This window comes from Vulpes vulpes, chromosome 12 (genome assembly GCF_048418805.1).
Source record: "Vulpes vulpes isolate BD-2025 chromosome 12, VulVul3, whole genome shotgun sequence".
NCBI lineage: Eukaryota > Metazoa > Chordata > Mammalia > Carnivora > Canidae > Vulpes > Vulpes vulpes.
Window position 1 is genome coordinate 22702290 of NC_132791.1, and position 27877 is coordinate 22730166.

The 27877-nt window shown below is 36.7% G+C and overlaps 1 protein-coding gene across 28 annotated transcripts in view; it reads right to left on the reverse strand.

Annotated features, from left to right (window-relative positions):
• Window positions 1-27877, reverse strand: part of UNC13B (unc-13 homolog B) — a 245728-nt gene that overhangs the window by 165510 nt on the left and 52341 nt on the right. For 16 of the 28 annotated variants that reach the window (XM_072728005.1, XM_072728015.1, XM_072728001.1 and 13 more), the window contains exons 2-3: window positions 9129-9158; window positions 5468-5567 (exon numbers count right to left, since the gene is read on the reverse strand). The exons of 5 other annotated variants lie outside the window; for them this stretch is intronic. In XM_072728005.1, the coding sequence (XP_072584106.1) occupies window positions 5468-5472 (5 nt within the window). In that variant the 5' untranslated portion in view covers window positions 5473-5567; window positions 9129-9158. Of the gene's footprint in view, window positions 1-5386; window positions 5568-9128; window positions 9159-27877 lie in introns of all 28 variants that reach the window. 7 more of the 28 variants (XM_072728009.1, XM_072728010.1, XM_072728008.1 and 4 more) reach the window with 1 other exon arrangement.

The window sequence follows — 27877 nt, forward strand, 5'->3', positions numbered from 1 at the left end:
CATCTTTGACAAAAGGTTCTGCACCAGGAAAAGAAACTGGAACATAGCTTGGTGACCCCTCTTGAAGTGTGGCGGCCTTGGACTATCCTTTTGTGTTCCCTTCCCGTATTTCCTTTTTTGGGCCAGATCTTCTGTCCTAAAAACTTAACTCCTACCCTACCCTTCTCCTATCCCTCCTTCCAAGAAAAAGCCCCACACCTACACATTTCACGTTCTAAAGAAGCGAAGAACACTTCCTCCCTTGTTCCCAATCTCCTGTGTCAAGACCATTCCTTGATGCGATTCATACTAATACACTTGTATTTGGATGGAACAAACCTACTTTAATCTATCCAGGCTGAGGGTAGAGGGAAGCTGAAGCAACGAGGGGGGCCTTGAATGTAGAAAGTAGGGTCAGGAGACCAAGAAAGGAAGATGAATGTATATCCAAGTCACTCAGGAACTTTTATGCAGGTGCAAGAAACTTCTGTCAAAGTGGCCACAAGATTGTTTAATAGGAGACGGACGAATGTAACTCCATGTTTACTGCTAGAAACCAAAGCTTTGTGAAATCTTGAATTTATTGGGGCGGGGAGGAGGGTGGTGGTAGGAAAGCTGTACCTATCTGTTCTTAACCTGATCCCTTCCCCTCATTTCTGAACTGCAGGAGACTGAGCCCTCTTGGGCTTTAGTGACTCCATCTCTGGGAAGTGTTTATTTGATGGTTGATGTTGCTGTGCCGGGTACTTCCTTTCCCACTTGCTATTGTCTTGTAACACACATGCTGACCTTTTTCCCTTCTCTCTTTACCTTGGGAAAATACAATGAATAAAAACTTATTGGTACTGAAAAAAAAAAAAAAAAAGAAACGACAAAAACCCACCATTTGCTTCGATGTGGATGGAACTGGAGGGTATTATGCTGAGTGAAATAAGTCAATCGGAGAAGGACAAACATTTCTTTTTTCTTTTTTTTTTTTTTTTGGAGATTATGTTGTGCTCTTTATTGCCAAAAATAAAAGCTTTTAAAAAGACAACTCCTGTTAAAAAATATCCCTTCCTTTCTGTACCAGATCTCTGGTTTGCTCCTGGCTTCTCCCACCGACTAATTAACTACTTTAGGCTACAGAGTCAAGGCCAGACCTTCAGTAAGGGCCTCACTCCCCAACTCCCAAACTTAAATCAGGCCACTGGCAGTGAAGCTCATAACTGATGAGTAGAGAATGAAATACAGTGTTTATCTGGGGTGGGGGGCAGCCAGAGTCTATGGTCTCATTCATTTGGGGAATATAAATAATAGTGAAAGAGAATAAAGGGGAAAGGAGGAAAAATAAGTGGGATATATCAGAAAGGGAGACAGAACATGGAAGACTCCTAACTCTGGGAAACAAACTAGGGGTGGTGGAAGGGGAGGTGGGCGGGGGTGGGCTGTTCTGGGTGACGGGCACTGAGGTGGGCACTTGACGGAATGAGCACTGGGTGTTATTCTGTATGTTGGCAAATTGAACACCAATAAAAAATAAATTTATTATTAAAAATAATAAATAAATAAATAAATAAATAAATAAATAAATAAATAAGTAAGTAAGTAAGTAAGTAAGTAAGTAAGTAAGTAAGTAAAATAAAGAAATGATTCCAGAGGGGGATCCCTGGGTGGCTCAGCAGTTTAGCGACTGCCTGCAACCCAGGGCCTGATCTTGGAGCCCCGGGATTGAGTCCCACGTCAGGCTCCCAGCATGGAGCCTGCTTCTCCTTCTGCCTGTGTCTCTGCCCCCCTCTCTCTCTTTCTATGTCTATCATAAATAAATTAAAAATAAATAAATAAAAATAATAAAAAGACAAAACAGAATTTAAAAAAAGAGAAAGAAAGAAAGAAACAAACCATTCCAGAAAGAGCCACATAACCACTAAGCAAAAGCAACATCACACATGGTGGAATATCAGTGGAAGGGCCAAATCAAACGTAATTACAGTCTTAGAGTGGAACAAGTAAACACTTATATTATGCTAAAAACATCCCCCAGAAAGCTCTTATTGAAATATAAGATTATTTGAAAGGAAATCCGAGAAAGATGAGAAAAGGCCAATTCTAGCAGAAAAAGCAGGAAGGTATTCTCAGGGAGACAACAGCTATTCATCACATGAAGTTTCAAGTTCACACTTTAGAGAAAGCTTGGTTTCCCTGTTCTATTAAGATACATGTTCTCAGATTCACAAGTTTAATATGTGGCATAACAGCCATAGACTTCTCATTAAGTGTGTTGAAAACAAGTGAAGCAAAGAAAATCCACCCCTTTTACATAAATACAATAGAACAGAGAATGTACTAATGAGTTCACTTAATTAATGTTTCCTCAGCACATATAATATGTACGGTTTGGTACTTTGAACAAAATACACAGTATAGGACCCAGTTCCTATTTCTAAAACCTTCCAAGCTATCTTGAGAACTGTTCAAAGCCACAAAGTAGGTGACTAAACCCAGCCAGTAAGTTAAGGTGTTCACAGTGTGAGAAAACTAAGCTTTTGTCATAGTTTCATTCAACCTAATTAATCAATTAGCCCTGGAAAAGACATCTGACAATCCCAAATCTTTTGAATCTGGAAAAGAAAAAAATTGCTTAGGAATACATACATAAAAAAAAAAAAAAAAAAGGAATACATACATAATGTTCCTCAAGTAAGTCCTAAGCAACATCTCAAGCCAAGAGATGAAAGAAACAGCCAGAGGTCTTTACAGCTTGAATTGGATAGAAAAAAAGTTCTTAGGGAACTCTGGGGAATAAAACTCAAACAATGAGGATATCTTCTGTAAGAAGCTTCTTTATCTAAGAAAGACAGAACATGAAAGACTCCTAACTCTGGGAAACGAACTAGGGGTGGTGGAAGGGGAGGTGGGCGGAGGGTGGGGGTGACTAGGTGACAGGCACTGAGATGGGCACTTGATGGGATGAGCACTGGGTGTTATTCTATATGTTGGCAAATTGAACACCAATAAAAAATAAATTTATATAAATAAATAAATAAATAAATAAATAGAAGCATCTTATCTCATCTATGTGTGTTCAGCAGGCCCAATTTAAAATAAGTCTGAGATGGGACGCCTGGATGCCTCAGTGGCTGAGCATCTGCCTTCAGCTCAGGCTGTGATCCCAGGGTCTAGGATTGAGTCCCACATCAGGCTCCTTGCTTCTCTCTCTCTGTCTCTCAGGAATGAATAAATAAATAAAATCTTGGAGAAAAAAAAAAAAAGAAGAAGAAGAAGAAGAAGTCTGAGAGCTCTCTCTTTATGCATCATCCCCCAGAGCTCTGGGGAACTCCTATCCTCTATGAATCAATCAATAATATATGTGCATAAACATATACAACATTTTGGGCTAGGCAAATTCACAGTAAGTAAAGATGCCCTACTTTCCCTTAAATGAATAATCTAGTCCTGGAAATAAGATACAGAAATATTAAAGATAAATAATGAGAAATACAAAACTGAGTATTAGATACTGCCACATAATATATCAGAAGAAAGAAAAAAGGAGAAAGGGAGACAAGAGACCAGCAATGGAGCTGCCAGTGACAAAAGAATAGAGTAGGAGGAATAAGGAATAGGAGCATAAAAGAGGAAAATGTAGCTAATAAAATCTATGTGTAACAGGAGAGAGCAAAGTCAAGGTGGGAGACGAAAAAAATTCACACAATCACAGAAGGGTTGAAAGAGGAAGTGCTATGGGAAATTGAAAAATAAGCACATAAGAATAAAGAGCTAGCTATGCTGATGAGAGGCTGTAGAAGATCACTAGGTTTCACACAATGGAACAATTGTAACAGTAAGTGATTATTATTGCCAACTGGAAGTCAGAAGAAAGTTGGATTGCTGGATTTTATATGTCAATAGCCATGGGAAGAGACTTGAATAAACCACTCATAGCTGACTTTGCCATTACAGGTATAGAGAAAGGAACACACAGTCTTCCTCTCATGTCACTGTAACTGAGAAAGGGAATGAACGAGGTTTATAATCTTGAGAGGCAACCAGTGGAGAAATGTTGACAACACTAGCCCTCTTTCTTCTTGAAGCCCTAGTTCTCTCAGTTTCCTGTTTCCCCTTCTCTCTCTGTTCCTTCCTTTTTAGCCCCCTCTGTCCCACTTTAAATGCTGGTGCCCTCCAGACTTTACCCCAGGCCCTGTTCTCAATTTACTCACACTCTCCCTAAACTTCCTCATCTAAGCCTACAGCTCCAACTGACCAAAATATTTCTCCAATCCAGGACTTCCTTCCTGAGTGCCAGATTCAAGTCCCTAACTATCTTCTGTACCTCTCTTCCTACCAGTCCTGTAAGAACCTCAAATATAAGCTTATTCATTACTGATCTTATGTTGTCCCCTATCCTAATAACTAGCACAACAACTACCCAATCATGCAAGACAAATCTACCTCCTCAACACCTTCTTTCCATCCTTTTCTATCTATAGCTTCTGGTACTGTCCCTCATGTTACCCTTTAACTACTTATAATGTAGTTTCTTAAATGGTACTATAAGAAGCAATATATTAAAAGCCCAAAGGAAAAAATAATAATAATAATAATAAAAGCCCAAAGGACTGGAAGGAATCTACATGAAAATAATCATCTCTATGTGTCTCTGAGATGCACCACAAAACTTGGAAAGCAATTTCACTTCCATTTCAAAACTCACAGCAATTTTAATACATTTTCTTGTTTGGCACTCTCATGCCTAACTTCCCAGAAAACAAGCATAACCTCGTAAAAAAGATAGACCTTTACAGGTAAAGTAACTGCCACTCAGAGAAGCTCAATGATTTGTATGGTCTTTCAGAATGATATTCTACATTTTTCTCCCCTTTTTTAGAGTAGAAAAAAATTCCTGAAACTTCAGAGGAAAAAAAGAAGTGTCAAGTTTTTAAAGCCAGAGCTTACAATCATAATATACTACATTTTGTGTTATATGTGAGAAATTCTATTAGTGGTCACTCATTTTTATTAATTAGAGAAAGTCTGACATTTCACTCCATAAAGCAAAAAGATTTTAAGCACAGAAATCCTCATCTTCTATAGCAGGTAACCTGGGTATACATACATGCACACACTCAAATTCTCTCTCTCTCTCTCAAACACACACATACATACACAGACACAAACACACACACACACACACACACATAACCACATTCCTTCAAGGAACCTTCTGGGAATCAAAGATTTAAATTATGTTTAATATCATGCCAAGTATATTGTACTATATCCTAATTCTGACCACTGGGAAAATCTTACTAGACAGTGTATTTACCCACATAAATGAATTGGGAGTTTACTTGTATTCATAATTCACATAATGTAGAATCAATTACACATCCAGGAAAGAACAAAACTGCAGATGTACTTCACCCACCTCACATCTCACTTGTTCCTGCAACTCTGTAGTTTTCATAAAGAATATTGTAGGCTGCTGCTGCTGCTGCAAAATACTTACAACATAAAATCTTGTTCCCAAGAAGGTTGATCACCACGAACTGCTACAGTTGTGCTCTTCACATTCTGCACTTTCAGGGTCACATATGTGTTAAATTTATCTTTAAAAAAATGCAAAATGAAGATGTAATACTTAGTGCTCAGATTGTTACTCAATCTCACAAAACCTTTGGAATTGAGTAACCCAAACTAAAGTATTATATGCTGAAGAAAAATATAAAACTATATTGTGATATGGCATCATTCCTAAGCATGCAGAGCTATAAAAAGTTATAAAACACATTCTAGTCTCAAAAGCATAGGCTTTAATAATCTTCCAAATTTTAGAGATAAATATTTGACCCTGTAGACACACATATACACAAATGAAAACAAAAGTTCATGAAATACAAGATATGATCATTGGTATTTCCTATTCTAATTTATTTAAACTATTACATTAATCACAACCAAATTGATTTTATAGCCCATCTTCAGTTTGAAAAAAAAATCTAATTGATCTAGTAGAAAAGTTAATAAAATGATGAAATAAGTCTATCAAATAAAATATTTAAAAATATATAAAATAAAATAAAATAGAAATAAGTATCATAAGAGAAAGAGAAAAGTGGTAAAGGATCAGAGAGGAAAGGGTTACCTCTAGCTGTTGACAGGGACAAGAATTGAGAAAAGGTCCTCATAAAGGAAAGAGATTCCAAGCTTGATCTATTAAGGCTGGACTAAGCCACAACTTACATAAAAAGCAATAGTGGGACACCTGGGTGGCTCAGTCCTTTTAGCATTTGACTCCTGATTTCAGCAGGTCAGATCAAGCCCACCTACCCAAAGCTTCTATGTTCAGAAGGAGTCTGCTTAGGATTCTCTCTCCCCCTCTCTCTGCCCCTCCCACACTGTGTACTCACCCTCTCTCTCTTAAATATATAAATCTTTAAAAAAGAAAAGTAGGGGTGCTTAGGTGGCTCAGTTGGTTAAGCATCTGCCTTCAGCTCAGGTCAAGATTCCCAGGTCCTGGGATCAAGCCCTGCTTTGGGCTACCTGCTCAGTAGGGAGTCTGCTTTTCCTTCTGCCCCTCCTCTCCCTTCACTTGCGCACACACGCACTCTCTCTCTCTCTCTCTCTCGCTCTCTCTCATAAATAAATAAAATCTTAAAAAAAAGAAAAAAAAGGCAGAATCCGACCTACAAAAACAGAGAATAAACTGATGGTTGCCAGAGGCATGGGGAAGGGTAAAATGGGGAGTGAGAGACAGAGGCTCCCAGTAATGGAATGAATAAGTCACAGGAATAAAAGGCACAGCAAAAGGAATATAATCAATGGTACTGTGATAGTATCATATCGTGACAGATGGTAGCTACACCTGTGAGCACAGCATAATGTATATACTTTACAATCACTATGTTGTATGCCGCCAACTATAACATTGTATGTCAACTACATTCATTTTTTAAAAAATTTTAGATTAAAAAATTTCATACTACCTAATATTGATAAGGGTTTGGATAAACAGTTATATATACTTTAAGTATAATCTTCCCAAAACTTTCAGAAATAGAATGTGGCAGCAGCTACCATATTTTGTTTTTAAATGCATACCTTTGGCCCAGCAATTCTCTATTTTTGGATTCTAGTGTATAAATACACTTGCAAAATCAGATAGTGATAAATGCACAAAAACATGTATTGCTTCTAATAGTAAAAAAAAAGGAAACAACCTAAATATTCATCAATTAGGAACCTAGGGTACAAATTTATAACAAAATTCTGTACACTTAAAAAGAAAGAAGCAGAGGAGTTCCTGCCTGGCTCAGTTGGTAGGGCATGGGATTCTTGACTTCAGAATCATGAGTTCCAATCCCACACTGGGCAGAAGGTTAACTTTTTTTTTTTTTCTTTTTAAGATTTAATTATTTGAGGGATGCCTGGGAGGCTCGCAGTTGAACGTCTGCCTTTGGCCCAGGGCGTGATCCTGCGGTCCTGGGATCAAGTCTCATATTGGGCTCCCTGTGGGGAGCCTGCTTCTCCCTCTGTGTCTCTGCCTCTCTCTGTGTGTCTCTCATGAATAAATAAATAAAATCTTTTAAAAAAAGATTTATTTATTTGAGAGAGAGAGAGAAAGTGAGCACACATGCAGGAAGAAAGGTAGAAAAAGAGGAAGAAAGAAACCCAGTACATGATGCTGAGCATGGAGCATGATGTGGGGCTCAATCTCACAATGCTGAGATCATGACTTGTGCTGAAACCAAGAGTCAGAAACTTAACCAAAGTGCCACCTAGATGCCCTCAAAGTTAACTTGAGATAAAGAAATAAAAATAAAAGGAAGAACTAGATATATGTACCCATACACACTCAAAGTGATCTGTTGGAATAAAAGCAGGTCAAGGGGATCCCTGGGTGGCGCAGCGGTTTGGCGCCTGCCTTTGGCCCAGGGCGCGATCCTGGAGAGCTGGGATCGAATCCCACGTCGGGCTCCCGGTGCATGGAGCCTGCTTCTCCCTCTGCCTATGTCTCTGCCTCTCTCTCTCTCTCTGTATGACTATCATAAATAAATAATAAAAAAATTTAAAAAAATAAAAAAATAAAAAAATAAAAGCAGGTCAAACAAAGTTAATCTATTTGTTTATATAGGCTTATGCACAGACAAAACCTGAGAAGGTATACACAAACCTCTAAATAGTTACTGCTGAGAAGTAGAATTGAGTTGTCCAAAAAGTAAGGGGACTTTAAGTTTTCACTAGATATAGAGATAGATTTCCTTAATGTTTTACAATAGCATTGATTTTTTCCAGCTTTATTGAGGTATAATTGACAATATAAAATTGTATGTATTTAAAGTGTACAACTTGATTTGATATACATTGCTAAATAACCACCATAATCAACCTAATTAATATGGTCATCACAACTCACATAATTACCATTTTCCTTTAAAGTGTGTGTATACATTGACAGCTTGAGATCTACCCTCTTAGCAAATTCCAAGTATACCATACTCATTAATTATGAACACACTATATGTTAATTCTCCAGAAATTATTCACTTTGCATTACTGAAACTTTGTACCCCTTGACCACATCTTTCTATATTGATTTTTAACAATAAATTTTGTGAATTTATGTAATCAGTGAATTAAATGAAATTAATGACTGATTAAACATTCAGTCATTCATTTATTTGACAGAGAGAGGGAGCACAAGCAAGGGGAGTGACATGTAGGAGGAGAGGGAGAAGCAGGCTCCTCGCCAGCAGGGAGTCAGACTCAGGGCTCAATCCCAAAACCCCAGGATCACCACTCCAGCTGAAGGCAGACACCTAAATAACTGAGCCACGGAAGCACCCCTTAATGACTGTTTAAAAGATTGATTTTTAGGGGCAACTGGGTGTTTCAGTTGGTTAAACATCTGCCTTTGGCTCAGGTCATGATCTCAGGGTTCTAGAATTGCCCCACAACAGCCTCCCACCTGGGCGGGGGAGCCTGCTTCTCCCTCTCCTTCTGCTGGGTGCACATGCTCTCGCTCTCTCTCTCTCCCTCTCTCTCTCTTAAATAAATAAATAAAACATTAAAAAAAAAAAAAAGATTGATTTTAAATCACAGCAAGTAAAAAAAAAAAAATCACAGCAAGTATGAAGGGAAAAGACATAATAATTAAAGACTGGCCTTACCTGGTGAACCCTGGAATTTGGCTCTTTTAACTGCAAGAGAAAAAAGAGGACACCATAAAGAACTTTTGCAAATTCATTAACTAAGCAAACTTTTCTTTAGCACCCACTATATGCCAAGATTAGAGTTAGAACTAGATTTGTAAGTCTAAGTCTAAGAGAAAAGAAGCTGGGACCTCCGAACAAAGCTTGAAGGCAAAGTTAGAAGGGCCCTTATGAGTAATCCAATCTAATCTCATCCTCAATGCAGAAATCTCCTATAGCCTCTTGACAAAGAGGTAGAGGAAATTAAATTACTCCTATGGCCAGCAAACAGTTTCATGTCACATATCTAAGGTTTAAGTTATATATGTTTTTCATTTAAAGCCCATGATAGAAGGGCACCTGGGTGGCTCAGTGGGTGAGCGGCTGCCTGTGGCTCAGGTTGTGATCCTGGGGTCCTAGGATTGAGTTCCGTATCAGGCTCCCCGCAGAGAGCTTGCTTCTCCCTCTGCCTATGTCTCTGACTCTTTCTCTGTGTCTTTCATGAATAAATTAAAAAAAAAAAAAAGCCCATCATAAAAACTCCCTCCATTTCATTTATGCCAAAAGAAGAGTTCAATAGTCCAGATTTAGATAATAGGTCTTAAACAAGGATGAGAAGTAATTTCTTCTAGGAATAATAAGATAACAAGAGAAGCTCCTATCCAAATGACCACAAAGAGCTATTTACAAAACATCAGTGAAGAATTGCAAAAGAAAGAATCCCACACTAGGATTGCAGCATGCCAGCTTCTAGAAAAGGTCAAAGACCACAAAGATGCAGGAGAACTGCTAAATTCCAGTAAACACCAAATATTTTCCCATCAATGAAGATTAGGACTAAGTGTGCAGGGGTGGGGGGAGAAAAGAAAATCCCAAGACAATGCCTAAAAAGAATACTTAAGAGTACAGACCTGCCACTCTCCTTGTGCTACATTACAGTTCAAAGCTCCACCTTAGCTGACATCCAAGCCCTGCCCAATACATCCATGAGATGGGTAATTCAGTACATTTTTACAAGACTCTCTCCACTTTCAGGGAACACTTAATGCTAAAATCTATTTTGAATCAAAGTATGTTTCCCACTGGACTGCCCCTTGTAGTCTCACATCAATTCCTCTTCCTAAGTATTTTTTAATGATTTCATTTAATCTAAGACTTACTGTAAAACTACAGTAATCAAGACAGTGTGGCATTGGCATAAAAATAGACACAGATCAACAAAATTGAAATATATATGAAATATATAAATATAATCTATATATTATCCTTATACTTCATACCAAATGCAAAACTTGAAATGATTCATGAATAGAACTAAATAGACTGAAACTATAAAATATCTAAAAGAAAACAGAAAATCTTAGCGATCTTGGGCTAGGCAAATATTTCTTAAATTGAATACAAAAATCATGAACTTTAAAAAAAAATGGATAGACCAGACAGAATTTAAAACGTGTATTCAAGGAACTGTTAAAAAGGCAAGTATGGGGTGTCTGGGTGGCTCAACTGGTTAAGCTTCCAACTTTTGATTTCAGCTCAGGTTGTGATCTCAGGGTCAGGGCATCAAGCCCCACATCCAGCTCCACAATACACATGGAGTCTGCTTGAGATTGTCTTTCTCCCTCTTCCCCCCACTCCTACATGCATTCTCTCTCTCTCTCTCGCTCTCTCTCAAGTAAATGAGTAAAACCTTAAAAAAGAAAATAGTTGGGGCGCCTGGGTGGCTCAGTGGTTGAGCATCTGCCTTTGGCTCAAGGTGTGATCCCAGGTCCAGAGATCAAGTCCCCCATCAGGCTCCCTGCTGGGAGCCTACTTCTCCCTCTGCCTATGTCTCTGCCTCTCTCTCTAAATAAAATCTTTTAAAAAAGAAAGCAAGTTTAGGAGGAAATATTTGTATGGTCAGTATGATCAGACTGATAAAATTGAAAGAAAAAAAATCTCACAACTCCGTATTAAAAAAAATCAAAAACCCACATTTAAAACTGTACAAAACAAGGGTACCTGGCTGGCTTAGTTGGTAGAGCATATCAACATCTCAGGGTCATGAGTTCAAGCCCCACATGGGGTGTAGAGCTTACTTAAAAAAAAAAAAAATTTAACCACACTTATCATTTACATTAGCACCAAAAAAAATTTTTTTAATACTTAGGTATAAATCTAACAAAATAAATACAAAATCTAGATGAGGAAAACTACAAAACTCTGATGAAAGATATCAAAGAAGTGATTAGAGAAATAACCCATGCTCATGGACAGAAAGACTCAATATCGTCAAGATGTCCATTCTTTCCAACTTGACCTAGAGACTCAAATACAATCCTAATCAAAATCACAGCAAGTTAATATTAAAATTTCCTCCATCACTTGAAACAAACAGTTCAAGGGGCAGCCCGGGTGGCTCAGAGGTTTAGCACGGCCTTTGCCCCCAGGGCGTGATCCTGGGGACCAGGGATGGAGTCCCATGTTGGGTTCCGTGCATGGAGCCTGCTTCTCCCTCTGCCTGTATGTCTCTGCCTCTCTCTCTCTGTGTCTCTCATGAATTAATAAATAAAATCTTAAAAAAAAAAAAAAAGCAGTTCAAAAATACTACTTTACACCACAATTTTGCAGGATTGAAATTTTGAACATCTAAATTGATGGTTTTTACCCATGAGTTATTCAATATTGTTAGCACTATGATTTACTTATATTTGTATTATCATGTGATGAACTGTAACTATGTAATTAAACAGAATTCTGACAATCATAGTCTGCTAACCTTTAAAATGTCACTCATTCCTGCATTCATTGGCTATTTTCAAAATACAGTAAAAAGTCCCTTTCTTTAAAAAAAAAAAATCCCAGAAAGTTATCTTGTGGATATGAACAAACTGATTGTAAAGTTTATATGGAAAAACAAAAGATCCACAATAGCCAACTCGATACTGAGATTCAATACTACCCAACTTTCAAGACTTATTATAAAGCTAATAGGAATCAAAACAGTATGATTTTAGCGAAAGAACAAATAGATCAATGGAACAGAGAGCCAGAAATAGACCCACATAAATATAGTCAACCAAATTTTTTTTAAGATTTTATTTTTAAGCAACCTCTGCATCCAATGTGGGTCTCAAACGTACAACCCCAAGAGACACATGCTCCACCAACTGAGTCAGCAAGGCGCCCCAGTCAACTAATGTTCGATGAAGGAGCAGAGGCAATATGATGAAGCAACAACAGCTTTTTCAACAAATGGTGCTATAACTATTGGACATGTACATGGGGGGGAAAAGAAGAACCAAGAGACCTTCACAAAAATTAACTCAAAAGGGATCATAGACCTAGATGTAAAACACAAAATCATGAAGATAACAAATGTCTAGAAGATAACACAGGAGAAAATTCAGAAGACCTTGGATATGATTAGGACTTTTCAGACACAACACCAAGGCACAATTCATGAAAGTAGCTGATAAGCTGGACTTCAGTAAATTAAAAATTGTTCTCTGAAAGGTCATATCAAAAGAACGAGAAGATAAGCCACATACTGGGAAAAGGTATTTGCAAAAGACACATCTCATATAGAACTGTTCTCCAAAATACCCAAAGAACTCCTAAAATTCAACAGTAAGAAAATACACTACCTGATTTTAAAATGGGCATAATACACTAACAGATACTTCACCCCAAGAAGATATACAGATAGCAAGTAACCCCATAAAAAGATGTTCAACATCATATATCATTAGGGAATTACAAATTAAAACAGGGTTAAGCAAGAAAGAAGCTGCCTAAGAACTGAATTAAATGGATAGCTAGCTATTTGTCTTTTGGGCTCGTTAGTATCAAAGCACTCTTCCTCTTCTGAAGGAATCCTAAGAGAGATGGGAGGCAGGATCTAAAACCCACTACAGAAGCCAAAGGCAGCAGACTTAGATGCAGTAATCACATGGTCCCAACTTCAATTTTGAGGGAGTGAAACTAAAATGCAGGGTTGGTTAGAGAAAACTGCAGAGAAGTTGGTATTCCAATGGAAAGGCACGAATGTCTAAGACAGTAGAGTTCTAAAGGACAACAGTATGTTTCTAGTGGTTTTAGAGTACTGCCATGAACCCTTCCTGTTAATAGGTGTTGGGAGCTTATGCCAATTTTCCTTTTTATCTCCATTTTATAGATTAGAAAAGTTAAGCTCAGAGAGTTTCTGTGATTACGAAAACATTTTCTTGAGAAAAGAAACATAAGAAACAGCATTAAAAAGCCATGGAAAGAATCATAGAGGAGCATGTTTTTCTACATGTTTGTCATGAAGATAACAGCACCTAAAATCTGAGCGTTTCCCAACCTTCCAATGAAAGGCAAGTCCACTACCCCCACAAAATGTCCAAGAGTTTGGGTACAGGTATTTGGGGCTAGTTAGACACAGGGCTAAAACAAAGGAATTATAGTATCTTAAATCAGAGCTTTTCCTATTTATAAATAAATGTAAAAAAAAGAAACCGTTCTAAATCTCCTTTGGAAAGAAAGCACAAGAGGATAACCAGAAAGTCCAGAAATGAAATAGATACATTTTGTTCACTTTTCAGTTCTTCCTATGCCCAGTCCTTCTCTATTATCACTTGCTCCTTCCTGAAACTGTGCCAACATGCCTTTCCTCCCATCCTGTATTACTGTAAATCCTTAACCTTTTAAAAGTCAGACTCCTTTGATAATTTAACAAAAGCTACAGATCTGCTCTCCAGAAAAATGCACAATCTACAAAACAGTGTGCATATCAAGGAGAAATCCATGCAGTTTAAAATCATCTGCTAATAAAATTCCTTTTTCCTAAAGTTACCAAAGTTGTTGCTCTCCCTAGATTTTTCTGTTTAAATCTGCAGAAGTTTATTTTTATTGATTAATCTTATGTTTATTTGCTCTATTAAAACAAGCTAATTACATGGTGTTTACCCAATGATATTTGCAAGTATCTCTTTGGAGTTGGATGGAATCATTGCTAATCCAGGGTCTACTCTAGCCCTAGTAATAATAAACATAGGCCCCTGAGAAAAATCAAAATCTATGTTTTTTTAAGTTTTTGTCATGAAGATACAGTGCTTAAAATCTGAGTGTTTCCCAACATTTCAATGATAATTCTTGAGATATTACATTAATCCTACAGAAATGAAGCAAAAATAGCAGCAGCTAATGCTACAAAAGCATTGCAGTTATTTGGGAGAAGCACAGGACAAGGAACCAGGTCTTGATTCTAGACTTGGTTCTGATACTTCATTAGTGGGCCCTTAGACCAAAAGAAAAAAAGTAATTATCTTAGCCCTTGGGTGTTTTAAATAGAAGGCAAATATTATGTCTGTTCTGGAAAACGAAGGTTTTTATCTATTGAGTTTCCGTGTAAATGGGGGGAGGAGGAAATAAAAGAATTGATGTGAAAGGACACTGAAATGTAAAAAAGCATTCATTTCAGTTCCCATTTTTAAATTAACTCCTATTTTTATAAATTAAAATGTTTTCATGACATGCATCAGGTTTTAGTAAAAAGAACCGCACAGAAATTCACTTGAAAAGTCAAACTGCACTGATGTTACCTGAAAAATAAAATCCTCAGAAGTCTTATTTACCTAGTTTTAATGATTTATTCTGGAATTTGGATACTTATACCAGAGAGTAACAAAGACTGCTTCAGGTATCATTATTTTAAATCTTAGAATACTATATTAAATTTGACTTCCTTTCTATTTTTTACTTTACTTGTCATAATATATGTGCATATTTGTCACATATACTTTTATTTATTTTTTTTAAGACTTTATTTATTTATTCATGAGAGACCCAGAGAGAGAGACGCACAGACACAGGCAGAGGGAGAAGCAGGCTCCATGCACGGAGCCTGATGTGGGACTCGATCCGGGGTCTACAGGATCACACCCTGGGCTGAAGGCAGTGCTTAACAGCTGACCCACCGGGCTGCCCACTTCTTTTATTTTTAAAATCTTGATACGGTGAGAGACTCCTGCCTACTTCTTTAGTATTTGGCTTACTCTTTGTGTGTGTGTGTGTGTGTGTGTGTGTGTGTGTGTGTGTTGATATGATCATAAGATTTTCCCCATTAATTTTTTTAAAGATTTTATTTATTTATTCATGAGAGACACAGGCAGAGGGAGAAGCATGCTCCATGCAGGGAGCCCGATGTGCAACTCAATCCTGGGACCCCGGGATCAAGCCCTGAGCCAAAGGCAGCGCTCAACCACTGAGCCACCCAGGCTTCCCTCCCAATTAATTTTTTTTTCCAATTAATTTTTAATGTCGCTATTACATAAACAGGTTTTCAGATGATAACTAAACCTTTATAAATTTTGGAATAAAATGGCAAGTTCCCAAAATCAGTGTTAAGATTGATCAAAACTACATTTAACATCTCTAAATCAAATGAGGAAATTACATTTTAAAAATATTTAGGTTTCCGCTGGAGGATGGCACAGGAAAAAAAAAATTTAGGTTTCTTACACTTGAAAACAGCATGTCTATTTATTTAACCCTTCTTTAATGTCTTGGTTTTCAATTTCCTACGAAATTAACTTATTTTGGCCCCATACATCTTTTGCTATATTTCACAACAGCACTTTTTTTGTTATTATTGGCAATGGTATTTGTACTTCATAGAAATGCAGCTAACTTTTGAAAATTATCTTAAATTCATTAATCCTGTTATACTCTTTCATTTTTAGGCCTAGATTCTCTAGTTTTCTATATAGAAAATCATATCATCTACCATTTTTTTCTTTCTTTTCAAAACTACAATCTTTTCATTATTTTTCTGATCTTATGGCATAGGTTAGGACTCCCAAAAAACTACTCAATGTAAGTAATGAAAGTTGGCATTCATGAATTAAGTGGGAAATTTTAAAATATTAACTCCCTGAATTTAAATTTTTTATTGAAGTATAGTCGCACAGTTACATTAGTTTCAGGTATACAACAGTGATTCAACAAGTCCATATGTTCACAAGTGTAGCTACCATCTGTCACCATACAACGCTATTACAATTCCATTGATCATATTCCTTATGCTATATCTTTCATCCCTATAATTTATTCATTTATTCCATAAATGGAAGTCTCTATCTCCCATCCACTCCTCTTCACTCATTTTGCCTATCTCCCCCCACCCACCAACTAGCAACCATCAGTTTGTGCTCTGCATTTATGGGTCTGTTTCTGCTTTTTATTCATTTATTTTTTAGATTCCACTTATAAGTAAAATCATATGGTATTTGTCTTTCTTTCATATACCCTTTAGATCTATCCATGATGTTGCAAATGGCAAGATCTCATCCTTTTTTATGACTGATATTTCAGTGTATGTATATGCCTGTGTGTACAAAATGATTGTTTTTAATGTTTCAGCATTGAATATAATGCTTACTATAGTATTAACTTTTTATTTTGAGATAATTATAGATTTACAGAGTTGCAACAATAATAGAGGGGTCCAGCGTACCCCTGCACCCAGTTCCTCCTAAGAGTTAAATCTTACGGAAACCCTATATAAGCTTACATAACGAGTACAATATGAAAACCAGGAAATTAACATAATGTTAATTTATGTTAATGTTAAACAACATATATGTTGTTCTATGGTATTACATATGTAGATCCACATAACTACCATTGCAATAAAGATCTATAAATATTCCATCACAAGATATCCTTCATATACTGCTTTATAGTCATGCTTACCCCCTCCTTCATCATCTCTAACTCCTGGCAACCACTTATCTGTTCCCCATCTGCATAATTTTGTCATTTCTAAGAACATTATACAAATAGATCCATATAGAAAGTGGCCTTTTAAGAGTGCCTTTTTCTTTCTTTCTTTTTTTTTTTTTAAGATTTTGTTTATTTATTCGTGAGAGACACAAAGAGAGAGAGAGAGGCAGAGACATAGGCAGAGGGAGAAGCAGGCTCCATTCAGGAAGCCCACGCCCTGGGCGGAAGGCAGGCACTAAACCGCTGAACCACCCAGGCATCCTGAGTGCCTTTTTCTAATCAGCATAATGCCCTCAAGGTCCATCCAAGCTATTATGTCAATATAAAGTTATATTTTTATATCCACTACTTAGATCATTTACATTTAATGTAATTCTTAAACTGTTAGGGCTTAAGTCTGTCATTTTTTGTTTTGTTTTTTCTCAGTTTTTTTTTTTTCCTATTTTCTTTTTCCTGCCTTCCTGTGGGTTATTTAAACATTTTTTTGGAACTCCATTTTGATTTATTTATAGTGTATTTTAATGTATCACTTTAGTACAGATTTTTTTAGTGGTTCCTCTTAGTATTACATTCTACAGATGTAACATCACAGTCTAATATCATCAACATTTCACCAGTTCAAGTGAAGTATAGAAGTTGTTATGTTGCCTTTATGTCACCTTACTATTTCTCCACTTGTAATATAATCATCTTAAATATTTCCACTACAAAGAGGAAAACCACATAGGACAATATTTCAATTGCTGAACATAATTTAGAAACTCAAGAAGTATATTATATTTACCCATATTTTTTTTCTTTCCATTGTTCTTTCTTCTAATGTCCCAAGATTTCTTCTTTTATCATTTCCTTACTGTTTCAAGAATCTTCTTCATCTAAGAACATCTTCATTCTTCAAAGATACTTTCTCTGGATATGGAATTTTGAGTTAACTGTCTTTTTCTTTCTGCACTTGAAAAATTTTGTGCCACTTCCTTCTGGTCTCCAAGGTCTCTAATGAGAAATCCATTATCATTTAAATTGTTTTTACCCCAGGGACACCTGGGTAGCTCAATGGTTGAGCCTTTGGCTCAGGGCGTGATCCAGGGTCCCTAGGATCGAGTTCCACATGGGGCTCCTCGCAGGAAGCCTGCTTCTCCCTCTACCTATGTCTCTGCCTCTCTTTGTGTGTCTCTCATGAATAAATAAAATCTTTTAAAAAATTGTTTTTTACTCTATAGATATATTTCTCTCCTGCTGCTTTCAATATTTTTCTTCATCTTTAATTTACTGAAGTTTAATTATGATGTGTCCTGGTGTGGATTTCTTTAGGTTTATCATGTTTACAGTTTTTTCAGCTTCTTAAATCTGTAGATGTATGCTTTTTTGCTTTTTGCCAAACTTGAAAAGATTTCAACCATTATTTTTTTGAATACTTTTTCATTCCCATACTGTTTTTCCTCTCCTGAAATTCTGATGACATGAATATCAGATATTTTCCGAACAGGTTCTCTTCATTTTCTTTGTCAGTCTATTTTCTCTTATTTAAACAGAACAATTTCTATTATCCTATCTTCAAGTTCACTGCATCTTTGCTTTCTCCACTCTCCCACTGGGCTCATCCACTGAGTTAATTTTGGTTATGTATTTTTCAGTTCTAAAATTCCACTATGTTCATCTATAGACCTCCTATTTCTTTCCTGAGATTTTCTAGCTATTCATTTATTTCAAGTGCATTTGTAATTATTAAATGAAGCAGTGTTATGATGGCAGTTTTAAAATCCTTGTCAGATGACTCTAATCCCCATATCATCTCAGTAAAGTTTGCACTTGTTAATTATGTAAAACAAAGCAACAAAAATATTCCCTTGAAACAATCAGAGTGATAGTCTAACTAGTATGAATGGTTTCTATAAAAGGGCAAATATGTCTTAGATTGTGCCTCCCCAGTAGTATTTAACTCTACAAATAACGATGTTTTAGTTGATCCCAAAATAGATACATTAAGAGCCTGAAAGCAACTGGTTTAAAGTTTGGCTTTGAACAGAGTTTGGATCAATACTCAGCAGGCAAGGGTGACTACAGGTAGACTCATAGGTATCATTCATTACTCTAGAAAGGGAAGCTTATAAATTAAGAAATTATTCAGATGTTTAAAAATACATAAAGATATACTTGACCAGAAGAGATAGCCAGGATGTATTATCAAGTAAAAATATTAATACATTTCATGTGATTCGGTTTTGTAAAAGCAAACCAAAACCTCATATCATATATAAAAAATAACTCAAAATAGATCAAAGGCCTAATTGTAAAAGCTCAAATTATGAAAACTCATAGAAAACATAAATATTTGTGACCTTAGGTTAGACAATAGTTTCCTATATAAAAGACCTAAAGCACATGCAACAAAAGAAAAATAAATTTAACTTCACACTTTACTTTTTCATGTCAAAGGACACAATTAAGAAAGTGAAAATATAACCAGAGAATAGGAGAAAATATTTGTACAGCATATATAAGGGTTTTTGTATCTAGAATATATAAAGAACACCTACAACTTAATAAAAAGAAATAACCTGATTTAAAAATGTACAAAGGGGGACACCTGAGTGGCTCAGCAGTTGAGCGTCTTCCTTTGGCTCAGGGCATGATCCCAGCATTCAGCATCAAGTTCTGCATCGGGCTCCTTGCCGGGAGCCTGCTTCTCCCTCTGCATATGTCTCTGCCTCTCTCTCTGTCTCTCATGAATAAATAAATAAAATACATACTGGGCTCCCTGCATGGAGCCTGCTTCTCCCCTATGTCTCTGCCTCTCTCTGTGTGTGTCTCTCATGAATAAATGGATAAAATCTTTTTTTTTTTTTTAAAGGAATGCCTGGGTGGCTCAGCAATTTAACACCTGCCTTCCACCCAGGGCGTGATCCCGGAGTCCCGGAGTCCCGGAGATCAAGCCCCACACCAGGCTCCCTGCATGGAGCTTGCTTCTTTCTCTGCCTATGTCTCTGCCTCTCTCTCTCTGTGTCTCTCATGAATAAATGGATAAAATCTTTAAAAAATAATAACAATAAATTGTTTAAACAAAATATTAAAAAATGTGCAAAGGATTTGAAGATACTTCTCCAAAGAAGATATACAAATGACCAATAAACACATGGAAAGATGCATACCATCATTAGTCATTAGAGAAATGTTTATAAAAACAAAAGAAAAATGTAAATCAAAATTAGTATTCACAAATGAGATACCATTTCACACCCACTGGGATGGGTAAAATAAAAAAATACCCTGATAACTAACTGTTGGCTTGGATGTGGAGAAATTGGAATCCACATTCACTGCTGGTTGAAAATGTACAATAGTACAGGCACTGTAAAAAAAAACAGTTCACAGAGTGGCACCTGGGTGGCCTATTGGTTGAACGTCTGCCTTTGGCGCAGGTCGTGGTCCCAGGGTCCTGGGATCAAGTCCCACATTTCTCCCTCTGCCTATGTCTCTGCCTCTGTCTCTCATGAATAAATAAATAAATCTTTAAAAAAAAAAAAAAACAGTTCACAGAAAAAAAAATTTTTTTAACTAAATCAGTTCACAGTTCCTCAAAATGTGACAGAGCTACCACTTGGCTCCTAGGAACAATTCCACTCTCAGGTATACATCTAAGAAAAATGAAAACATATGCCCAAACCAGAACATGTATACAAATGTTTATAGTAGTATTATTCATAATGTCAAGCAATATTCATAGTACCAACCCAAATGTCCATGAACTAATAAATGGATAAATAAAAAGTGATATATCCATACAGAATATTATTAAACCACTGAGGGGTACCTGTGTAGCTCAGCCAGCTGGGCATCTGCCTTCGGCTCAGGTCATGATCTCAGGGTCCTGGGATCCAAACAGCCCTACACTGGGCTCCCTGCTCAGCAGGGAGTCTGCTTCTCCCTCTCCCTCTGCCTCTGCCCCTTTTCTCACTTGTGGTTTCTCTAACTCAAATAAATAAATAAAATCTAAAAATAAAATTTTAAAAAGAATAAAATACTGATAAATGGTACAACATGGATAAAATATGAAAATATTTTGAAAATATGTTAAGTGAAAAAAGCCAGTCACAAAGGACTACATACTGTATAATCCCTTTTACATGATACAATATATCCAAAATTAGAAAATCCAGAAAGACAGAAAGCAGATTAGTGGTTACCAGAAGATGGAGGAAGAGGGACTGATTACTTAATGATTATGGAGTGTTTTTCTAGGATGATGAAAAAGTTTGAAAACTCAAGAAAGGTGGTGATTGTACAACATTTTATATATACTAAATGCCACTGAACTATAATTTAAAATAGTTAATGGTATAAGGGTATTACTTCAATTAAAAAAAATGCCAAAAAAATACGCCTACACAAAAATTGTATGAATGTTCTTAGCAGTATTATTCATAATAACTCAAAAGTAGAAACAATCCAAACATCTATTAACAGATGAATAGGTAACAAAATTCCATTGGAAACAATGGAATCTTATTCAGTCATAAAAAGAATAAAAGCATTGATGAAAGCTAAAACTTGGGCAGCCTGGTGGCTCTGTGGTTTAGTGCCACCTTCAGCCCAGGGCATGATCCTGGAGACCCAGGATCGAGTCCCATGTCGGGCTCCCTGCATAGAGCCTGCTTCTCCCTATGCCTGTGTCTCTGCCTCTCTCTCTCTCTCTCTCTCTCTCTCTCGGTCTCTCATGAGTAAATAAATAAAATCTTAAAAAGAAAGAAAGAAAGAAAGAAAGAAAAGAAAGAAAGAAAGAAAGAAAGAAAGAAAGAAAGAAAGAAAGAAAGAAAGAAAGAAAGAAAGAAAAGAAAAGAAAGCCAAAACTTGAATAAACTTCAAAACCATTATGCTAAGTGAAAGAAACCAGCCACAAAAAAAAACCAATTATATAATTCCATTTATATAAAATGTCCAGAAAAGTAATTCTATGAAGAGAAAAAGTGGATTAGCAGTTGCCTAAGGCTAGGGAGGTTGGGGAAAAAAAGCAGAGTAACTGCTAATGGGTAAGGCATTTCTTTTGGGGTGATAATATTTTAGAACAGATTGCACTGATGGTTGCACAACTCTGAATATACTAAAAACCACTGCATGGTACACTTTAAGTGGATGAATTGTATGGTGTGTGACTTATCTCAAAAAAAAAAAACTGTCTCTCTCTGTGTCTATCATGAATAAATAAATAAAATCTTTTTTAAAAAAGCTGTTATTTTTAAAAGGAAACAAAAAATCTAATATATGTGTATATATGCTTGTATATTATAAATAGGAAGAAAGGCATGGAAAGATACATATCAAGTGGGCTATTAGTTACCTTAGGAAAGGAGATAGGGAAAATTGTGAGGTTACTGAATTTTTAAAAGTTTTTAAATCTTTATATATCTTCATATGTTTACTTATTAAAACTAACAGGTAGGGGATCCCTGGGTGGCGCAGCGTTTTGGCGCCTGCCTTTGGCCCAGGGCGTGATCCTGGAGACCCGGGATCGAATCCCACATCGGGCTCCCGGTGCATGGAGCCTGCTTCTCCCTCTGCCTATGTCTCTATGTCTCTGCCTCTCTCTCTTTCTCTCTGTGTGACTATCATAAAAAAAAAAAAAAAAAAAAAAAATTACTCTCTTATTAAAAAAAAAAAACTAACAGGTATTAATTTGGAAATCTGAAAGGTTTAATGTTTGAAAAACATTAGGTATGCATTTAAAATAAAACATACAGCTCTACACTATCAACTATTTCCTCAAATTGTTAAAAAAAAATTGATAAACAAACCTGATATCTAATTATGAAATTTAAAAGTAGTATTCTCACAGACAAAACTAGGAACACTCCTATTCCTTTTACCATCTAATTCCACACTATTATATATTTTTAAAAAGGAGAAAAGATGTGAAGAAATAGTCATGACTGAACACTTATTCTCTTTAATACTCCAGCAAACATGGAAACCCTGGAAGTCAAGGCTAAAGAGACAATGCACAGGAAGAGCATTTGATCCCAGACTCCTTATAAAAATAAAAAAAAAAGGAGAAATAAGAGAAGATCACTGCACCTACCCCTCAAACTGTTAACTTCAGCTCATCAGTTTCTCTGACCTTGCTGAAGAATCAAATCTACAACTGGCACCCTTGAGATTACAGGAAATAATCCTATTCAAACTGACTCTGCATCCAGTGACCTGGTTCCTCAGACATAGGGAATAGCTAACCTGCCTTGCTGAAGCCTGTCCTACTCAAGAAACAATTTCTAAAGCCTTGCAGCACTAGAGTTCCCTATTTGCAACCCTCCTAACTCAGAATCTAGCATTAAAGTGTGTCAACTCTCAAATATAGAAACCACAATTTCCTTTTTATTTAAAAGTTAACATTTTAAAAGATAGGAATCATATAATCCCACTGTTGCTTTCAATCTGGCACAGTACATATTTCATGCACCTGCAATTATTAATTTGCATATTTTGTTGTATTATACTTTTACATTTGTCAAATACTTGGACATAAAATTGCACTACTGTGACCTCCCTCTGTCAGCCAAATGACCATAAAAGTTGAATCAGCTGTTATGACCAGCTAACAAGATGTCTTTTCCTTTTCCTCTCCTTTATGAGTAACTATCAAAGTTGAACACTCTAAGAAAACTATACAGTGAAAAATCATTTTCCTCTCAAAATGACAGCAAATATTTTTTCATGTTTATTCAGTCTTTACTAATGGTTCCCTAAAATAATCATGTTTTAGGTACTATATTATATATTGTCATTCTCCCATATATCACACATTAATTTTTTTACACATATTTCTTAAGCTATTCATTTTTATGAGAGAAAATAAAATTTGGTCCTGAAGTAAAAGATGATTTCCCTCTTTGTTAAAAAAAAAAAAAATTTCTCTGTAGAAGATACTTAAGATTAAGACTTCTTGGGATCACAGACTGAAAATGCAAGTCTGACTCCTCGTTGGCCCTGATAAATTCTTAATGAAATAAGCAAAGATGTACAAAAACGGGGGAAAGCTTGCACTAGCAATCGAAATAAGGGAAAGGTACGATATGTCTAAGGCTTTTTCGAATTTCTGACAGATACCACGCACATAGAACTAACAAGTTAGCAGGATTTGAATAGAATTGTAGACAGAAGCCCAAAGAGGAGCTTAGAGTTGGAAGAACATTCTTACTCAAGAGATGGGAGGGACCCTCCTCTCATAAGGTAAGGTACAGAACCTGGAGATTAATTTGGCAGAATCTTAAGAGTAACTGTACTGGAAAGCCTGGGACATGAGAGTTAGTTGCACCGGTGGCAAGCCATTTTCCAATGTAGCAAAGGTAGCTACATAAAGCAGATCAATTCTCCAGGAGAAAGCAGCCCTAGTGTAGTACAAGCAGCAGGGTGGCCACAGTAGAGCTGAACCTGACATAGCATCTTTGCCACAAAACAAAATCCTATACAAAGATAAATTTCCCCTAAAAGAGTACCTTGCAGCCAGGGCTCCCTCCTCGCTCCCTTGAGTTTGCTGGATCACCTAACTTAAGGCAATAAGGACACTATGTTAAAATCTAAGAGGAAATGGAAGTAAAGTCATCAAAGAAATGGTCATTCACCCTGTTTTTTAGGGAGGAAGAGGGAGGTCAAAAGCCACAAATGAATGAAAATCTCATTATTCGTGGGAGGGAAATAAAACACCATTTATATTGTTTCTGTTTGTTTTTAAAGAAGGAGAGGAAGAAATAAAGGGGGAGACAGAATTTTAAGCAGGCTCCAAGCCCAGCATGGAGCCCAACGCATAGCTTAATCTAAGAACTCTGGGATCAAGACCTGAGCTGAGGGATCCCTGGGTGGCGCAGCGGTTTGGCGCCTGCCTTTGGCCCAGGGCGTGATCCTGGAGACGTGGGATCAAATCCCACGTCGAGCTCCCGGTGCATGGAGCCTGCTTCTCCCTCTGCCTGTGTCTCTGCCCTCTGCCTCTCTCTCTCTCTTTCTCTGACTATAATAAATAAATAAAAATTAAAAAAAAAAAAAAGACCCGAGCTGAAATCAAGAGTAGAACACAACCAACTGAGCCACCCAGATGCCCCCATTTAAGATTTTAAGACAAATAAATAAATAAATAAACCACGAAATGATTCCAAAACAATGTAAGAACATAGCATTCAAAGGTAAAGGAACACTTTGAAATTATGGATTGGAAAAAAAAAAGATTTTAGGTAGTATTTCATACCTTCTCAATTTTTTTTAAAATGGAGTCAGAGAAGCAAGAGAGAAAAGGTCAAACAAAAGACTAAGATACTAACGAAGCTTGCTGAGAGATAAAAATAAAAAAAAAACTCAGTGAGATAAGCATATTGAGGTAAACACAAGAAAAAATTTAAGACTTTTTTTTTTAAGTAATCTCTACACCCAATACAGGGCTTGAAACTACAACCCTGAAATCAAGAGTCACATGCTCCACTGACCAATCTTAAAAATAAAATCTTAAAAAAGAAAAAAAAGCACCATCTATCTACATTCTTCTCTTGACAAAATATTACAAGCCAGGAACTCTACGCCCAGCCAGTTACCATTCTCATATGAAAAAGGAGTCCACTAAAAAAAAAAAAAAAAAAGAAAGAAAAGAAAAGAAAAGAAAAAGGAGTCCATTATGCTTCCAGTGCTTCACTAAATTAAATACCTTATTATTGGCCCTGAGCTAAAGCAAAGCAGCCCAGTGTAATTCTTCACATTTTTAAGTACTTGTGCCCACAACCTAACCCCATCATCCTGTCACCTTTTGATCGTATCAAGGATGATTCTCAGGCCCAAAGCAACCAATCAGTAGGCTACAAAGCAGTTCAACAAATGTCCTAAAGAAAACACTGTGCCAAAAGTAAACATTAAAAGGGGCAGTGACTGACCAAATATTCAGCAACTTACTTGGGGGAAAGAAATGTAACTCACAGAGACAAGTCTGAGAGTTGAGAGTAAGGTCAAATTAGGACAGAAAAAAAAAATAAAGGAGAAGAACAAAACACTATGTCTCTGCTCCATATTGACAAATTCCTGAGGCGAAAGGGGTAACAAGATATCCTGTTTATTAGAATTGCATTCATTCCTGAACAACCTTTCAGTTCTCAAAGTTTTCTATACTCTGATGGCCTGATTCTTGTTCTTCCTAGGAAACCTAGTTATGTGGCTTTGTTGGTCTTCATGAAGCTAGACTGCATATTTGACAGTTACCTTCATACTTTTACTTCTGCATGCATCATCAAAGGTGTGAGGGGAAAACAGTACCTTTGAGGAATCACTGGTAATTTGATTTTAATCAGAACCTAAAGAGTGGTGGTAGAAAATGTTCTAAGTTAAGGAGAAAGCCAGAGACAATCATGAAGGGCCTTGTAAACCAGACTAGGAATCTAAAGGATTTTTTGCAAGGTAATACCCTGATCAGATTTACCTTTTGGAAAACTTTATCTGGCTTCAGTTTAGAGAATAAACTGGAGGAAGGCAAGCTGACCAATAAGAAGGCTATTGCAGAATCCCAAGTTAGAGAGGATGACAACATGTACCTAGGCAATGAGAACTAGAAGAGAGGTGAAGCTAAGGAGGAAAAGGTGAAGTTCTTGACAGGAAAGCTGAGCAACTGCTGCAACCCATGGCTGGCATCTCCTTATAGAACTGGAGATGCACTGATGTCAGCCACCCTATACCCCAAGATAAAGTATAGCGTAAGGAAAATAAGCAGTGATGATCTGATGGGGAAAGCACAGCAAATATACCACTTTCCTTCCAATACTTTGCTTGCAGTAGCAAGCACTAAACTTAAAGAAACTTCTAATGGGAAGGGACAGGGGGTAGAGGAGTGGGGAGGGACTGATGTTTGTCCTAACATTTATAACATTTACTAATTGACTGTTCAAATTATATGAACATATAACCTTGATAAAATTGTAAAAGAAAAAAAAGCAACATCTAGCAGGAAAGAAAAAGGCAGAAAAAAAGATTATAAAGAGAAAAAATTTAAGGGCGCCTAGATAGCTCAGTCAAGTTGAGCGTCCGACTCTTGGTTTCAACTCAGGGCATGATCTCAGGATCCTGAGATCAAACCCTACATCAGGCTATGCACTCAGTGCAGAGTCTGCTGTCCACTGTCCCTCTCCTTCTCTTTCTTTAAAAAAAAAAAAAAAAAACTTAAAAAAAAAAAAAGAAATAGAACTAGAAAGAGAGAACATCTAGCTTGGTAGTCAGTTGTAGTTTGCCCTAGAATCTTACTACAGAGGTTGGAACCTAAGCTACTTCCATTTATTACTGTGTGATCTTTGGCAATTACTTAATCTGTCTGGGTCTCATGTCTCATTTCCTTTAAAATGAAGATAACAAATATGTGAAAATTGAGTTAATAAATGGCAAGCACTTAGAACACATTCTGGCATAAAATAGGCAGTCAATAAATGTCAGCTATTATGATGACTACTAATGCTGTTATCAAACAGGCCAAAAACGGGGTGCCTCCATGATTGAATCAGTTGAGCATCCAACTCTTGATTGTGGCCCAGGTGGAGATCTCAAGGTTGTGAGAGTGAGCCTCCATGTAGGGCTCTGTGCTCAGCAGAGTGTCTGCTTAGGATTCTCTCCCTCTTCTTCTGCCCCTACCCCCCACACATGTGTTCCCTAAAATGAAAGAAAAAAATCTTTTTTTAAAAACAGCCAAGAAATAGATTACATATTATTAATAGGACTCCTGTCCTTGAGGACATTCACAGGAACACCTGGATGGCTCAGTGGTTGAGTGTCTGCCTTTGGCTCAGAGCATGATCCCGGGGTTCCACAATCAAGTCCCACATTGGGTTCCCCACAGAGAAGCTGCTTCTCCCTCTGGCTATGTCTCTGCCTCTCTCTGTGTCTCACAAATAAATAAATAAAATCTTTAAAAAAAAAAACAACAAAAGAACATTCACAATATACTTTATTTCCACATGTTCAAAATATTCCTCATT